This window comes from Nyctibius grandis, chromosome 2 (assembly GCF_013368605.1).
Source record: "Nyctibius grandis isolate bNycGra1 chromosome 2, bNycGra1.pri, whole genome shotgun sequence".
Classification (NCBI taxonomy): Eukaryota; Metazoa; Chordata; class Aves; order Nyctibiiformes; family Nyctibiidae; genus Nyctibius; species Nyctibius grandis.
In genome coordinates, this window is record NC_090659.1 from 112,956,921 (window position 1) to 112,975,636 (window position 18,716).

At 35.4% G+C, this 18,716-nt stretch overlaps 1 protein-coding gene across 1 annotated transcript in view; it reads right to left on the reverse strand.

Moving 5' to 3' along the window:
- CNTN5 (contactin 5) overlaps window positions 1-18,716 on the reverse strand; it is a 294,289-nt gene that overhangs the window by 173,392 nt on the left and 102,181 nt on the right. The window contains exon 7 of the mRNA XM_068395332.1: window positions 9,264-9,467. Within this exon, the coding sequence (XP_068251433.1) occupies window positions 9,264-9,467 (204 nt within the window). The remainder of the gene's footprint in view (window positions 1-9,263; window positions 9,468-18,716) is intronic.

Here is an 18,716-nt window from a genome sequence, read left to right on the forward strand (position 1 = left end):
AGACCAGTTTCTGATTGTCAGTCCTTTCAGCTAAGAACAAGCGAAAGAGCTACAGACAGGATATCAGTCATTATCACTTTGAAAAGGACTGCTCGACCTCTTAATTTAGCCTGCCAGTCCATGACTTTTGCAACCTCGAATGAACAGTGTTGAAAAATTGTAAGTCTATGACTGTATCCACATAAGGATACTTTTTGTGTTCACAGGGGGAAAAAGAAAATCAAACTGCTGAGAAATCATGACACATCATCTTACTCCAGCTCTGTAGAAGCTAGTGCTTCTGTTCCATTAGTCTTAGATATTAACTACCGTCTTGAATGCCCCACAACAGAAGTTCCCATGATGACTCCTTAAACCCTTTCAGCTAAACTGATTTGGGATAGTTTCAAACTGTTTAAGCAATAGCTCTTTAAATTACTTCAGAAATTAATTTTGAATGGAACAGGTTACAGGGAATACTTGAATAAGTGGTTGACAAGCTTTTAAGACAGTAGCTACAAAAGAAGATAAGATTCCTGGCTGAACATCATCAGAGTACTAGGGCGAAAATGAGAGCCAAAGATTTCCTATACTCAGGAGAAAGATTAGGCACAGATTTATACTTGCCATTATTTTATTAGCAAAAGATACAAACCCCATAGGTCAGTAATTAAGAGTGTTTGCCTGAGAGCTTTGGGTTAAGTCCCTGATTGTAATCAGATGGTGTAGGAATGTTAATATGGTTCTCTTACAGCCTGGATAGTGCTCTGATGACAAAATAATTGGGGATTGTATTGGTCTGGATATTCCTCCTGGTTTCTGGGAAACCTCCTGGGGAGTGATGAACTTGTCCTGCTGCACAAGAATTTTCTAATGATTTTACAAACTGAATTTCCTACCACATTGTAATTATGATCTGTTGTGTGAATATGTACCCAAACCCAAGAAAATTTTGGCTAAGGAACTACGGCAGGAATATTCATGTATAATTTCTCCTCTTATCAATAACCTGTGATGCAAGCTAGGGATGTTTATAGTATGGCTCTTTTCGTGACAAAAGAACATTTAGCATTATTCCTCAAGACCTCCACCATTAGATGTTCCCAAATATTTCTTTGAAAGAGATAGCCCTGAATACAGACTCTTACAGTAAATTCACAGTACAAACCCAATTAACTCAAATATAATGATGATACTCACCACTACATCCTGACTGCAGCAGAAATTTTCAGTGCATTGGGAAGAATTTATTACTCACCTGCCATTAATCTTATTTTAAATGGAATGACCAGCACCTGCTGTAAGTCTTGAAAATTTACTGTGGGAATTGTTGTTTTATGATCACTGTTCACAATATTCCTTTCATTTAGAGATCTTTTAGCCAAGTTTTGAGGTATAAATTTGTCCTTTGAGAAGCCCTAAAAATGTTTATGTGAAATTGCATTCTGCAATGCATTGAACACTAAAGTACCAACAGTGTTTTCATATGTTACTCAGAGAGCAAATCCTATCACATATCACTGGATGGAAAGAAATCTTCACTAGAATCTATCCTAATATCAAAGACAATTTAGTAGTTCAGTTTCTGGGAAAAAGTATCTTAATGAATATAGCACAAGAAGGGAACAAACTCTTCTTTAGTTTACAACTAGGGGGTAACATGTTTATATATTTCTAATTATGGAGGTATTAATGCAGAAGAAGATCACATTTAACCAAAACCAAATGTTTAACTAAAGTGTAAACAAAACGTTACTCCCCCTCTTTAAAATCCATCTTTATGTTACACTCCACTTCGCTCGTCCAGCAGTTACTCTCTGAACTCTGTCTAGAAAGCTCTTTCTAGAAATAGGATTCATATCTTGAAATGTTTTAAAAGTTAGTTATTTATAAAGCTGTCATACATACATGCATGAGAGCTTTCTACCTCTCTTAAACAGTGAATACTGCTAAAAGCACTTCATTTTCAATTTTAAGTGCATGTGCTGTTCCTGAAATAACGGGAACTGGGGCCAAACCCTAAGGGCACAAAAGCAATGAGGTAAACTCAGAATAAGCAATGAGGGCAGCAGTGGTATTTTCTCTAGTTCTTCAAAAGAGAGGCCAAAATTTCTAGTCTACCATTTGGGCTGCAGAGATCTCTGTTTACTTGTGTTTGAAAACATTGAGCAGTAACTATGACCAAGATTGCTGGCTTTCTCTATGTAAAGAAGCCTTTACTGAGTCATAACCTAAACTTAAATCCATTAAATTTCTTACATATATGTAATTTAGCACCTAAGATCTTCTGCTAAACCCAGCACATCTGGCATTGGATGAAACCAAACTTCATTCTTTGGACATTCAGAGATGAGGGATGGCATCTGAATGGCTTGTATACAACATTCCAGTATGAAGATTTGTACATATATAGTTGTATGAACTGGACTTTGTCACCGACTATGTATACAGATATTTTTTCTGAGCAGCGATACACATCAAGAAAAATCAGGACATCACTACACTAGACAACATGCTGTCTTACTTGATAGGCCTAAGAATATGAGTCAACAAAAAGCCAAAAAAAGTAGCATTGCTTTTTTTGTTCCATTCTATTTTTATAGGGGAGGAGATTGTGATGAACTCGGAACAAGAAATCTGTAGCAGATTTCTTTTAGGCATCGCTGGCCAATGTTTATTGTGCCTCCTTTCCAATTCCCTGCTGTTCATCCAGGTCAGCCTCACAAAAGCTATTCAGAAACCTGGAAAATATTATTTAATCTAAATGATTAGGAGGAGGATCTAATTTTCATAGTGTTTCTAGTTATTTTTCTGAAGGCATATTCACAGTTCTCAAAGAACCTCATTTCTCCTGTAGCAAATGACATACATAATTGTTTGTACTTCAAATATGACCATAAGCTCCATTTGTCTTGCAACCTGCACTGTTCTTTTACAGGATGAAAACAAAATATCCCCCTTCCAGTTAGGTACCAAAAATGTCAAAATTGTTGCAGCATCCAGAGAGGAATTTTTCTTTTTGATTCTGATCAATTAAGACACAAAGAGGTGTTACTCTAATATTCATTGTTATCTAATTAACTGGAAAGAGCTTCCTAAATGGGAAATGTTTTCCATTTGAGACTCTTCATATAACCATGCAAATACAAGTACCTATTATTTCCTCAATAAGAAAGACTAAACTAACACTAACATTTCTCCTCCATTAGCAACAGCCACTGAAATACCCATTGTTTTAGACTCAATAACAACAAATCATCCTTGTTATAAACTTACTACAGTCCTAACCTTGAGCAAAATTCCTGCTGTTCGCAATCAAATTATTTCAGTATGTTGACAAGAACACCAAACTGACAAGGCATTCTTATTTGAACATTATGCCATACCACATTATTGCAAAGCAAACAGTTGCATGTGAATTTGTATCTAAGATCCTAGGACAGTAAGATACATAACATTATGTCTCACCATTCATAATAATCTGAAACTACTTGCAACTATAAAGGCTATTTTTGTTATAATTTGCACAAATTTTAATTTAGTCACCATTAATTAAAATATTACCAACACACTTCTGTCTGAAATCTTAATAGCCACAGTTCGATGCAACATCGTTCTTAATCCTGAGTTGAATTTAGAGGAACAATTTATTCTCCAGTTCATTTATTTTATGCTTTTTATACTTTGTCTATGGATCAGTTAACTCTTTCCTTTGTGTAATAGTTTCATAAATCATCAGGAGGAAAAGCAAAACAAGAAAACATGAGTGCAGATGTGCAATATGATAGATGTCTAGAATCTTAAATTACTTTTTAGCTAATTAAAAAAAGCAGCAACTTCATTTCCAGTACATAGCTTTTCTATAAACTAGTTGGAAAACGTAGCAATTAAAAATCCTTGAATGAAGTTATCTTAACAGAGCCCAAAGTAAACTAAACTCAAAGCAAACTATTCACAGTGTAAGAGTTCTTGTTCTCCATTGAATGCTGGAACCTAATCTTTCCCAAACCATTCTCAGTTTTCCTCCTGAAATTCTCCCCAGGGTTCAGCCCTTTTATATTGTCAAAAGACCATCCCAGGATGTTTTCTCTATACTTTTTTTTTAGGCTAAATCTTTTACAAACAGTGTTTTTGAACTTTTGTGTGCTGTTTGACAATGCACTTGAGTCATGCTACAATACCTATAAAACAGTCTGTAAAGGGTTATTGCATAGGAGCCCTCCATAAAACTTCCTGTCTACATATAGATTTTCACTGATAATTTTACATGGAAGGACCACTGATGCTGACTGTAACAGATTTTCTAAATGGAATGAGACATTATTATTTTGGAAAAAGAGGGGAAAAAAAAAAAAGCAGAACCAGCAACCACCTCCTGTCCTATTATATACATGTCCTTGTTGTCTTTTTTAATTGAAATAAGATTGCATTGTTTTGGGGTTTTTTTTAATCCTGACTTTCATCCTATTATTTTTGACAACCTTGCAGTGGGATCTAGGCACAAGAGCCAGAATGAAACAGATAAAAAGTGTTTCTTCAAAATGCCTGTAACCCATGAAGGATGTATTTTTGTTAGAGAAAAGCAGAGACTGTGGAAAGTCTTCTATTTTTGGTTTTGTAATGACCCATCATTAAAATATCTCAGTACAATTTTAGGGGAGAAACAACATGTTTACTAGAGGAGTAATGGCTGTCCAGGGACATTGTCATTTTATCAGCCTTCCCCTGGAGCAGACATTGTGTACTTTGACGTCTCTGTCAGTGCTATCAGTCTTTGTATACTGCCAGAGATCAAACCTGATTTTGCCCAGTTTGGCTCTGCTTGAAAAAAAATCAAAATGGGATTATTTCAGTTTTGAGCTGTGTCCTAGAGCATTAGCAGCCAGTCTTGCATAGTTTTTATGGACTTGCACAATTCTGTGCAATTCAGATATGATCACTAACTTACAGAAAAATGTAAGTTAGTGATCTTGCAATATAAACCACATGAAAGAGGCAGCCTACAAGATCGGAAACTCCAGAAAACCTGTCAGGATGAAGTCACAGCTGGATAAGCATTTTCAGCTCCCGTTACAATCCAGGCATGCTTTTTGTCTTCTAGAATTCAGCTCCATATGAATAAACACATTAGAAGGCAAAACTAGAAATGCAAGCAGGAAAAAAAAAGGTCTGTACATTTCTGGAAGGGGAAAACTGACAGATCATAGACATTAGGATTAATCTCTGGGCAAATGTTTTTATCAGTTAATTAACAACTGTCAGAATTCTTCGGGGATAGAAATAGCCTATGTCTGTGAAACTGTTGATTTTGCTCTATCTTTGTTTTTATGTATTACTTATTACCTTATTATCCTATACTGGCCCTTTTTTATGGCTCAGTTTCCACTGTTGGGGAAGTTATTACGGCTTCTTCCAAGCTTTTCTTAACGTTGGGAAAGAGATCTTTAGATAACCCAGAAGTGTTCAAACAACATATCCCAGAGTTCAACATGAATAAGCACATGCAGAACACATTCCATTACGGAAAAGTAGAAGTGAACATCATTAATACCTTGATAACTATATATTCTATGATTATGTGAGACTACTAATCGTATAGAATTAATCAATAGGATTAGGACAGACAAGATTTTTTTCACAGAACTAGAATGACATGGAAAAAAAATTTGAAGGTGAAGGTCTGCATTCAGTTACATGAGAATATATCTGGTCAGATACACCAGCCTCTGTTGACGTATAAACTAATTTTCTCTAATGGAACACAGTAGAAAGTGTCCTCTGATGTCTGAAATTGTACAGGTTCTCTTTTTTTTTTTCCTGGAAATTTCACTGTAGCAAAGCCACTAGGCAGTAACTACACAGAGATAAAATGAAGAATTACTTAATTCTCTCCTGTACAGTAATAATGTTAAAGTTAACATCTTTTCAAGAGAAATAAAAGATAAAAAAAAGTGAGAAAACTGGAATGAAAATGTGTGAACTTGAAATGACTGCCTTATGCTACCAAGCATCAAATATTTTATACTCCCTAGGTTTCTATTTCCTAAATTTGAAGAGGCTTTCTGAAGTTTTTATTAGTCAGGAAAATTTACTGCTCCCAATCAGCATCCAAGCCTGCAAAGATCCATTTTAACAACCCTGTTTATTATTTGTAAACAGTTTTTAAATAATTCCTCAAAGTCTCTAATGCATTATAAAGGCAGTTAATGAAATGATGCATAATTTTTTTTCCTGCTAAAACTTTTTATCTCCTCAGATAGAATTTTAGAGTGTTTTTATAACCCAGCTTGAAGTGAAATTGAATTGTATGAAATGACTGATTGTCAAGGACATCTGAACAAACGAGGTATTCATTTTATTCTGAATCCATTGAAGGATTTCTTGATGTTTTTATTTAATTTGCTTCATATCAAGGAGCTAAGTTTCCCTTTGAGACACATCACGAAAGAAATAAAAGATGAATAAAAGTCCAGGAAGTTCCTACATTCTTGCAGAGTTTGACAGAAAGCCTTAATATTATTCCATTTCTTCCTCACAGATAAATAGAGACCGACGTTGTCATAGGAGTGTTTTTCGTCACAAACTGTCCTGTCCCCTGGGTACAGGTACTGTTTATATATCAAAATCTGAGAGTAATGATAAATATAGAAAGTAGAATATTTTTGAGTTAATGATATGTATGTCCAGAGAATACAGAATATATAAATGGTTTTATTTATATAGTGTCATTTGTAAAAGCTATTTAAAACCTGAAGCTCTTCCTGCAGTTTCTGACAAATGTGCTGTCTGAGTAGGACAGTGTCAGTTGTGGTGCCAACCATTAGAACCCAGAAAGCTGTATGATTTTTAAACTTAAGCAAATATTTGAAAAGTTGAAAGTGATTCAATTCATTTTATAATCAAAAAGCTTAAAAAACATATTAAAATAATATAACAGAACTCAGCGACACAGTGTGAAGTAAATTTTCAGGTACTTGGATGTTTGTTTTAATGCCATTCTTAATTTCTCACTTCCTTATTAAAGTCCATCCTCAGCTGTTTCTTTCTCGAGAAATTACTCTAATTTTCTTTAACTCTAATGAGCATCTCTTTTCAGCAGCTATATTTTCCCATATTTTGGAGTATAATGTATACATATTTTTAAAATTCTGTCATTGCCCTTTAATATTTGTCAATGGGCAAGGCAATATAACATAAAGCAATTTCTATCAAAAAGAAAAAGTACAGTACCATTAATGGAGTATTTTAGTTGTGATCCCATAGAGTTTTTAAAAGGTCCATGTTATTGTATTCTGTGGAGGAAGTAGAACAAGGCAAATGTCCTAAATAATAAATATGATGTAGCAACCAGAATTTTCCTGAATATTTTTTCAAGGTAGGTTTATGGAGATTGCAAGGTTAGGTGGAAAGTCTGTGTCTCTTCAATGAGCACAGTTCAGAAGGTTGGATTATCACAGCTGTATGACAGCCAGCCGTGAAACACAAATTTGCTTGAGGCTGGTATATACTACCTAGTTGACATTTAAGAAAATCTGTGCCAGCTTCCTTCACAGATTTTGTTTCTTAGCTCAGTGATGTAGACTGCTGCATTTATCCTTATTTATTCCCTCCATTTCTTATACTGTATTGTGTGCCTATGTACTGTTAGATATGGATAATTAATCTGTTGAATTTCTGCACAAAACTGGAACCCAATAAAAGCATGAAGAAATGACATAAACAACAAGAGAACGATATCAATAACGAATTTGACAATAAAATTCTATATTTTCTTGTCAGAGTTCAAACTGATTAAAAACATAAGGAATGTTTATGTTTTTTAATTTTCAAAGATTGATATTGAAAAGATCAGGGCTGCTATGTTAGTTCAGCAAAACTAAACACCTGAAACTCAAAAAGTAGCATAGGTACTAAACCAGTAAAAGAAAATAAGAAACGATACAGTAAAACATGCAGCTTTTTTTTTTGCTGCAGAGGCTGCATGCTGTGCAGAGAGAAATTTCAACTTGTTATGATGAATAAACATTAACTTAATTCCAGTCTAATCTGTGAACACATTTATTACTTCCTCTGTTAAACTAAGTCATCTGTGTTTAAGCCCAGGTTTTGTAATGCTTCTACAGCACAGGACAGTCTTAGTTCCAGAAAAAGCTATAAGCAAGACAAAGCCACAGAGTCTCTTTCACTCTCTCTCTTTATCTCTCTCTGATTTATGTAAGTATGGATTCACATATGCTGAATTACTGAAATGTATTTCTGAAGAACTAGAAAGCATCATTAAATGTGGAACATCTTGGAAAAAAGGAAAACATAGGCACTTATGGAACCATTAATTCTTATTCTCAAAAATAACATTATTTTGACAGAAAACAAAACCAAAAGCAATTATAATGTAATAAATATGAATCTTTTTGCTGCAAAAGAGCAAATAACATAGTTGCATCTATAGGCAGATATTCCAACAGAATTAGTGTTACATGTAATTTATATTGAAATGTCATACTACTCCATAAGAAATATTATTGGAGGTATTTTCTTTTGATTTTTGGGAAAAAATCCTAAACCACTTTTTGATAGTAAATTTAGGTACTTATTTACAGAAAAAATACTGCATTTATATGCCTTGATGAAATTCAAAACTACCTGGATAAGTATGATTGTAATCAAAGATATTGTGTTCTTGGTAGTACTTAATCAGTGCATTGAATTGAAGCATAGAAGTGTAACAGGCCCTTAGTACAGCAACAGGTTAAGGTTTAAGCAATATGATTTCTGTTCACTTGTCTAACCATGTGTGCCTTGTGTTATCTGAGAGGCATGAATATATATCTCCTGGAATCCAGCTGCTGGTCTCTATGCCCTATGTGATACTTGCCAGTGCCCCATAGATATCTCAAATGCCTGAGGGTATCTCAGTGTGCCTGTGGCCACTTGCATTTAGGCAACTGAACTGAGTCCTAAAGAAACAGACATTACCAAGAAAGGACATTTGCTTCTCTCTGTTGGTGACAGAGCACCAGAATGGCAAGAAGGAGTAACTGTTCTAGACAAAATACATCAGGAAGTGTCAGACTACCCCTTAGCCTTCAGATGTCTAAATATTCTCAAAACTGTTAGATGTTTTAAAAGAAACTGTCTCTTGAACACCTTTCCTTTACTGATTGCTGCAGTAAATGCATGCATATAATGAAAAACAATAAAATCACAGTCCTTAAATTAACGAGAGTATTTTTGGCTTAGTATTTTTGCTTCCATGTGGTACTCAGAAATAATGTCTTTCTTACCATCGTTTCTCAGTGTCAGAGGTGTAGGAGGACTCAAAACTCTGTCATTTGTCACTGTGTTTTTTACCAGGCATATATAGCTGCCAACATCAGATGTTTGCACCTTGGAGATGTAGAGATTGCCTGTCTCCTGAGAGATGAAGCGTCTGCTATCTTCTGCCACAAAAGATGGGAATTCATTAAATACCCAGCTATAGATGATCTCTGAAAAAAAACAGAAAAAAATAAGATAAAGCAATTATGGAAAAAATATTGTGTCATGTTAATGGATACACTCAATAAATGTTCATTAGCTTTATTTAAATAATCTAGAAAAAAACAAAAGCTAAAGGTTTTTTAAACTTTTTGTTTGTTTTAGAACTGAAGAGAAGAATTTTTTTTTCTCCTTGGAATTTTGAAAATAGCATAAGCGTTGAGTCCACGAGTTCCCTGGGAAGACAGATTTAGTTCAGGAAAAATAATTAAATCATTCAACAGACTCAGAAAACACCCATAAAATATTAGATAATTCCCTTTTCTAGTCTTTCAGGTCAAGCCAAAAACAATATACAAAGCATTATTTTCTCTAGTTGTTCAAATTTGCAGTGAAATATAACAAGATGCTGCCTATAGAGCTAGAGATGACTTTTGTAAGTGTGTGTGTAAACTGTTTTTATACATCAGCAGACTCTAATAACTGTTCAGCCTACCTTGCAGGTAGTGTTACTGCACTACACTTCTATATTCTTCTACATCTGCTTCACTGAAGAATCTCAGAGCCCTTCCTATATGCAGCTTAAATCCCTGTGATCAATGAATAATTCCTTAAATCAAAGCTACCAACTCCTTTGCCTCATAATCTGATGGATCAAAGACTAATCAAGATGATTTTAAAAAATGGTAATTAAAGGCATTGCCTTGGTTCTTATTTTTATCCCATGAATCACTCTGTTCACTTGAAAAGTATATACTTTTCTCTTTATACTCACGATAATTGATTGAGAAAAAAAGATTATTTCCTGTTATTCTGTATGAGATTATATAATGATTTATTAAAACCCTAGATGGATTAATGTGTCTGCATTAAAAGTATCAGCAAAGTTAATGAGATTCTGATTTAGCAGGGAATTCCTTGCAGGGAATTATTCATGTGGAGTTTCACCAATTCAGACTTTGAAGCCTTAACCTTATGTATGCTTTTTTACATCTTGTTCTCCTTTCAATCTTATCTTCCACTGTTTCATTTTGTCTTCACACTTAAAAAAAAATATTCTTCCCTACTTAAACTGGCAAATTAGCTGTAAGGCAATTTCTTCTGTAATCTCCTCCCTGATAGTCTTTAAAGAACTGACTCCAAAATCAAAAAAGCCAAAACTAGATCAGGTGTATAAAGTCCCTACTACTGCTCCAAGATGCGAACTTCTCCACTGGTACAGCAAGTTCCAAGTTTTTAGACTCAAATTTCTTAGGTGACTACTCTCAGCTTCAGCAGCAATGTGAAGAAAGTAATTGCACAGATGTCAGTCTGGTTCTCTTATACTTTTATCCTCACTTCATTCAAAATGTTTTCTTGATATAAAAGTTAGAAAAGGAACGGGTCAAAGAGGTGAGAGGAAATGCCTCAAAATTTAAATTTTTCTGTATGCTTTTGTGGTAATGATAGCAGAGGAACTGGTATAGCTGTTCATGGTACAAGAAGTGTGAAACATTAACATCCTAGCTAAATATATGCCATAGTCAGATGTGCAGTTTGACCTTAACAGTATAGAAGGCATTAGAAATTCCAACTGGTCTGTCCTTTCTATCCCTGTGTTGTATCATTCCCTGACATAGTGGTCAGAAAGGCATGGAAGAGCACAATGACTAGTTTCTTAACCAATATAAGACAACAGTTCAAGCACTGATGTAGAGATGCAGGATGTTCTGGATTAATTTTGAAGAAGTTCAGTCTAGTTCTGAAGTCACATGGAAATTTTTTTAAGAAAAAACAGTGGTATTAGTACAAAAATGCTATGTAAAAGGACTAAACATATTTGCCTGTAAGTAAGGGAAGACTTTTCCAAAACAGGGAATTAAGCTGTACACATTGACTTTTTGCTTAAAACCTTTTTCAGATCTAATTGTAATTCTGAGTCGTTACACAGGACCCTGAGGAATCCAGGGCTCACAGAGAGCTCTCCGAGTGTTCAAAATTTCCTTTCTCCTGTTATGTTTCAGGCAAAATACTAATTAGCCCAAAATATTTCTCTCTGAAAATTTCATTGCCACATTTTGCTATGATATCTTATCTGGCAGAAATGATTCACGGCAGCACAAAATTCTACAAAGTGATGATGAACATACAAGTTCAAGGAAAATGCATAGGCTTTAACTGAAGACACCTGTTACCAATTCAAATGGAAAACAATCAGTCTCACTAATTGCTCTGGCTTAAAAGTAGTTCAAACCAAATGTAAAGTAGTCATCACTGTGGGTTCATTGGTAGTTCATGTAGAATAGGATTTTCTCCATTTGCACTCTAAAAACACATGCAGTTAATTATTCATTTATTAATTAGAACTACTCCTAAGGAACAGATTTCAGGAAGTAAATTTTCGAGCCTTTAAGGAAATAGAATACTTAGTCTTTGCTGGTGCTGAATCTGGGGGGTACACTGTCATTTTGTCACCTTCTAAATTATTTTTGCTGTTAATAATGGAATGATGGATGAATTGGTACACGGATAGGGTATTGAGAAAAAACTGACAGAACTGCCAAATCTAAAACTCAAAACACTGATGTTATTAAGCTACAGTTAATGCTTTTATTTGTGCATACCTACAGCATCTGTATTCCAGCCAGGAGCCCAAACTGCAAAGCACAGACAAAAGTGCTAAGAGTTTACTTCTTGACCATTGTCAGCCCACTGACGTTGAAGGAATTACTCCTATTTTTCATTTCTAAAATGCAAACCCCTGCAAATACACTTTCAAATACCTGAAGATTTTGCATCTAAATGCTCAGATCTGGAATTAATCTGGAATGCTGAACCTTCTTTGCAGGTTAAAAGCCCCTTATACACTATATGAAGTTACTCTCATATTAGACATGGTTAATGGGTTCAGCAGATTCTTAAATATAATTTTGAGAGTTATGTCCATACAGTATACATAGGCTTCAGTGGAAATATCTCAGGGAAACTCAGCAATTTCCAATGCATGCTATGTCAAAAACAACCACAGCTGGCTTGGGATCTGGGGACCCAACAGGTTTTAGCTGACAGAAACAGATGATCTTGCAGAAGTGATTTTACAAAAGGATGTTAAGAGAATGACTACAATTATGGGAAAACGGGTGTACCTTGACATTGATCCATTGTACAAATGTCTCCGACTACTAAATTTACAGCCATGGTAGAGAATGAGACATGCATTGTTGCTCATATTCTGGGGCTCTGAATGTTCCCAGTTTGTATGCCAGGAAAATTAAAATTTAGGGTTCTTAAATCACAGAATTGCTAATGAAGGCTGTCCAAGTACAAAACCTGGGTTTTGTTTTGTTGCTTTTTTCTTTTGGCAGTATCATGCATAAGACAATACCCAAATGATTGTAATGGCATATAAAAATAACTAATAGAGAATGATGGAGAATCGACATTTAAAACCTTGCTGTCTGTCTATAGACGTGTCTGTCATCTATAGTACACGCACAGTAAACGGTTCTAAAACAACAGTGAATATATTTACATGCCACCAGTCCCACAGCAGGTCAGCACAGGAGCACATGTAGACTACAAGAAAAGAGGTTTGTGTTTAAATATTATCTAAAATCCCACTCTTACAAAATGGTAAACTGCTGAGTGAACTTTTTGAATTTCAGAACAAGAAGCCTAAGACCAAACAGAAAATTAACAAAAAAAGGAAACTGTGAATACGGCAAGATGCAGAAGTTTAGAGTATTTTTACAGAATATATGCTGAGCTTATTTTTTATTTTTATGCCCATCTATTTTATTTTTGATGTGACAACTATGCCAAAACCACAAAGATGATTCAGAGCCCTTCCTGGAAATTACAGTTGACTGCCAAGAAAAAAGAAACTTTTACATAGATACTGTTAATCAACACAAACAGAAACAGAGAGTAAAAAAGACAGAAATTATGAATTATAGGGACAGCTGTAAATTGGTATTCACCTGTGGCTTGGGCTGGAGGACTCTTCTGCTGGTGAGTTGTGTTATATGCAAAGTCTTGGTGTAAAAATGTTTTAAGTCATTTGGTAACTGCAACCCTGATATTTCCTTTCATGAATGACCAGCCTTGTTTCCAGAAAAATGTCTTCAAGGAGTTTTGTATCTGTTTTCTGAAGGTCATTTGGAAAGCCTTACAAATGTCCAATTTGTTTCTGTGTTTTATTAGGTACCTTTTAGTGGCCTATGTAGGTGAAAATCTGGGTCACTTGGTGATAAAATAGTGAGAAGAGAGCATCTATCTCCTGCCAAAAGGAATTTATGGTATGAAATTTTTTTTTAGTATAATTTCTTAAATGATTTTTGTAGATCTATTTTCTCCATTTCACAACACTAATTCCTAAACTGGCACAATGTGACGTACTTCCCATAATGGATGAAGCTGGAATACTGACACATCAGCATTTTTGTTAGTGCTGTATTGTGCTTTTGGAGATATCATTCTGATGCAGAAAATGTCAGGTAATGCAAAAATCTTTCTGTCATTGTGGGTCAGTAAGAAATAACCTCCTGAGTGTTGTAATGAGAGATGTGCTGGAAGCATTCAGATAGCACCACCTATTCACTCCTGTGTTTGTTAGTGCCTGAGTGTTTCCCAGATTTGCTTCAAGGCTTTTCTCCTGAGAAATTGTTTCTTTCATCCTTTTAACATGCTGGTTTTGCACAGCCTTTTCATCAGTCCTGTCAGCCAAGTGGTATTTTGGGTGGCAAGTGAAGATGTAACAAGAAAGTTGCCATACAAACAACTTGAAGGCCACCTAAAACCTAAATGTACAGTCTATTCAATGGTTGTATATTGCCTCTTCAAGGGCGAAGCATGCAAACGCACATCTGTAATTGCACTTCTGTGGAGTTATGGTGTTTGTACAAGAAATGTCTGTTTCCTGTCTTCTTTCTGTGATGCAGTGGGAGATACAGTACTCCATCTCCTCCAGTATCCTGTTGGGAATATACGTTTCTCTTCCTCTGTTTAGGATTTCCTCTGATTACTCCAATTCCACAAGATGGCAGTACTTGATGAATAAATGGTATTGATGCCTGATGACAGCCAAAATCTGTGGTAATCTGGGAGTTTTAGCAACTATGAAGTTGCTTCTTCTCTTTTTTTTTAATTGACAAAAAAAGCAGCAAAAATTGCACTGAAGATTATTGCACTGAATCTGAATTCACTATACATAGCTATAAACCGTGAAATTTGCATGATGGCTTTGCTTTACTGTTCAGAAATATGTTTGTTTCCCTAGCCTCCCACCACAACCAGACAGATAATTTTTGTGCAGTTCTTTGTGCCACTGTGGCTTATTATCAGTGCTCATTAATCCTCCAAGAAAATATTTAATGAAGGTAATTTATTTGTTGCATTGTAATGCACCCACATAGAGGAAACAGATATTGTCACTTTATCAGCTAGCAATGAAATTGCTTCTTTTCTGCTCTGGGGGCTCTGTATCTACTGCTCACTTACCTGAAACACAATTCTACCAATCACATATTTGACTTTGTTCAGATGTAATTACATTGATAAATCTTCAAATATTTTCTTTCTTATAAGAATTCACACAGCCAATAACTAAAAATATGGTAGAAAAGGTAAGTGTATTGTCAGGACTGATTTTGTACTGGAGGATACAACTATTATATTGTCATTACCAGTGTACACAGCCAATATAGTCTCATTTGTACATTAGAGATGTATGAAATGTAGTCAGTCACTGAAAGGTGTAAAGACCGATGAAATCTCTTTCTCATACATATGCTCTTTAAAGAGACCATATAGCATACAACAAAAAAATGGCTTCTGGGAAAGAATGCTAGATTTTTATGTGTATTTGATTGTCACTGGCATGATTTTCATATTAAAAAAAAAACCTGTTCCAGAAAGAATAAAAATTGTGTGATCAAAAGGAATTCAAGAATACATGTCCTTCACGCTCTTCTTTTGCCCTCAGGCAAGATCAGATATTATCAGCCTCATCTTTAAAAATGTCCAGCGGGTTAAATTCCTAAATTTAGATCTTCAGAATAACCTATTTCATTGCTCAGTTAATAATGAGACAGTTTTCCTTAATATTTGTGTAATTCCTTTTTTTTTGCAATACTGTTTATTAGTTGTTCAACTTACCATATTGAAAGTATTGAAAACACTTTATTCATGACCTATATTAAACTTTTACAGTTACAATGGAAGACCATTATCCTCATCTGTATCAGGCTTCTGTTCTTGCGGCTAGATCAATTAAACCTCTTCAACTTTTTATTGTCATGGTTTTGAATCCTCTTCTCAGTTTTATTGTTGTCATCTCTACTGCTTTTCTACATCTTATAATATAGGACCCAAAGCTAGACATGGTATTCTATCTGAGACATTAACACTATTGATAACTGGAATAATAATCTCAAGTACTCTATAGGTAGCAGTCATTTTAGTATGTCATTTAGTCATTTCATATAGTCATTTAGAATTTTCCATTCCACTAAGTATTCCATTTTCTGTAATAGCAGTATTTTTCTAAGGAAGAATACTGTTAATCACTTATTTCCCTTTATCTCTAAATTTGATGTTTTGGTAAGTATAGTAATCTGCATTTTGCTGAAATTTGTGTTACTTGTTGTAAGCTGTTCCTCCAATGTACTGATCCTTTTGGATTCTCATTCTGTGCTCTGCAGTGATTCTAATCTCTTGCAGCTAAGAATCATTCACAAATGCTAAATATTTGTGAATATTTTCACTAGGCCACTCACACTTTCAAAGAAAAAAGAATGTTTAGACATGCTATAATTTCAGAATTTAAGGCCATTTTATCATATATATTGTTTTCTTATGCAAGTCAAGAAAATGTGAAAATGACGTAGGGTGTGGTCGACATGCTGGAGGGAAGGGATGCCATCCAGAGGGACCTTGACAGGCTTGAGAGCTGGGCCTGTGCAAACCGCATGAAGTTCAACAAGGCCAAGTGCAAGGTCCTGCATGTGGGTCAGGGCAATCCCAAGCACAAATACAGGCGGAGAATAGATTGAGAGCAGCCCTGAGGAGAAGGACTTGAGTTTGATGGTTGACGAGAAGCTCAACATGAGCCAGCAGTGCGTGCTTGCAGCCCAGAAGGCCAACTGTATCCTGGGCTGCCTCAAAAGAAGCGTGGCCAACAAGTCGAGGGAGATGATTCTGCCACTTTACTCCTGTAGGGGGCCTACAGGAAAGAGGGAGAGGGACTTTTTACAAGGGCAAGTAGTGATAGGATGAGGGGGAATGGTTTTAAATGGAAAGAGGGTAGATTTAGATTAGATCTTAGGAAGAAATTCTTTACTGTGAGGGTGGTGAGACAGTGGAACAGGTTGTCCAGAGAAGTTGTGGCTGCCCCCTCCCTGGCATTGTTTAAGGCCAGGCTGGATGAGGCTTTGAGCAACCTGGTCTAGAGAAAAGGTGTCCCTGCCTGTGGCAGGGGCGTTGGAACTAGATAATCTTTAAGGTCCCTTCCAACCTAAACCATTCTATGATTCTATGATATGATTCTATGGAAAAGAAGCTGATGATGGAAACAAATAAATTTGTGGTTATGATTGAAAGAAGTTTTTTAAGGAAGAAAAACACTGGGAAGAGAAAACTCTGACCACAAAGCAGATGAAGTACAAATAGGAAGTTTTAAAAGTCTTTTGAAAGAAAATTAAAGACTTCTAACAACATCTCTATGGTTGATACTCATCTATTATTAGGTAGGAATGTAAATCAATTCGTATGTAGAAAAATTCTAAATGCTCCATATAAATTGATGTTCTATGTTTTACAACAGACGAGGTAATGCAGGTGACACTGTATAATGCTATTTTCTATGAAAAGCAGAAAAAAGTGGATGGTAAAAAGCAATAAATTTGAACAGTCTAAATAAGTAATACCATAGAACTTAGTTCAGAATTCAAGCATTAGCATTGCAGCTCTTTTAATCAATACTACTGACTTTACAGAACTATTGAAACATCTGTGGCCAGCAGGACTAGGGAAGTGATAGTCCCCCTGTATTCGATACTTGTGAGCAGCACATCAAACACTGTGTTCAGTTTTGGGCCCCTCGCTCCAAGAAAGACATTGAGGTGCTGGAGAGAGTCCAAAGAAGGGCAACGAAGCTGGTGAAGGGTCTGGAGAACAAGTTTTATGAGGAGTGGCTCAGGGAACTGGGGTTGTTTAGTCTGGAGAAAAGGAGGCTCGGAGGAGACCTTATCACTCTCTATAGCTACCTGAAACGAGGTTGTAGCGAGGTGAGTGTCGGTCTCTTCTCCCAAGTAACAAGTGATAGGACAAGAGGAAACGGCCTCAAGTTGTGCCAGGGGAGGTTTAGATTGGATATCAGGAAAGATTTCTTCATGGAAAGGGTGATCAAATATTGGAACAGGCTGCCTAGGGAAGTGGTGGAGTCACCATCCCTGGATGTATTTAAAAGACGAGTAGATGTGTCGCTTAGGGACATGGTTTAGTGGTGGATTTGGTAGTATCAGGTTAATGGTTGGACTTGATGATCTTAAGGGTGTTTTCCAACCTAAATCATTCTATGATTCTAAGATTTGTAATTTCCGAAGACGAGAATTAGACATAATTTTGTTCCAGCATTAGAAAGGGTAATCAGGAAGACCCACATCATTATAAGTTCATCAGCTTCAGACTTAGATCAAATAATTCAATGACTGATATGAGACTTGATTAGTATCCAATTTAAAAAGTGAGATATAATTAACAATATTGGAAGAAAATAAATCTAGTCAAACTAACTCAGTATATTTTTATTGCTCTTTTTATTGGCAAAGACAGCAAAGTTTCTGTAATGTACCTAGAATTAATATTTTATAAAAGCACACGCTAATTAAAAAGAATTGGAATAACCTCAAAATTAACTTATTGTGCATTGAAAGGATTAAAAACTGACTGCAAAGCATAATCAAAAGGATTAGTTCTGGAATTCTTTGTCCTTTACTGCTGAACATTTTAACAGTTAAAAACAAACCTATGCAGTTGTAATCACTGATCTATAGGAGATATAAAGCTTGGCAGTGACAAAAATGCAGGACAAGTCACTAGTAAACTCTGATTCAGTTAACTTCTTATTATCAGAACCTTTTTTTATGATGGAAGTTTGTTGAATGTACAGTAATACAAATTGATTGTTTCTTAATGATTAGAATGAACAAGAATTCTATGGTAATGACTAGCTATTATACTCACATGAAAAGTGTGGCATTGGAAAATAATGAGGATATTGT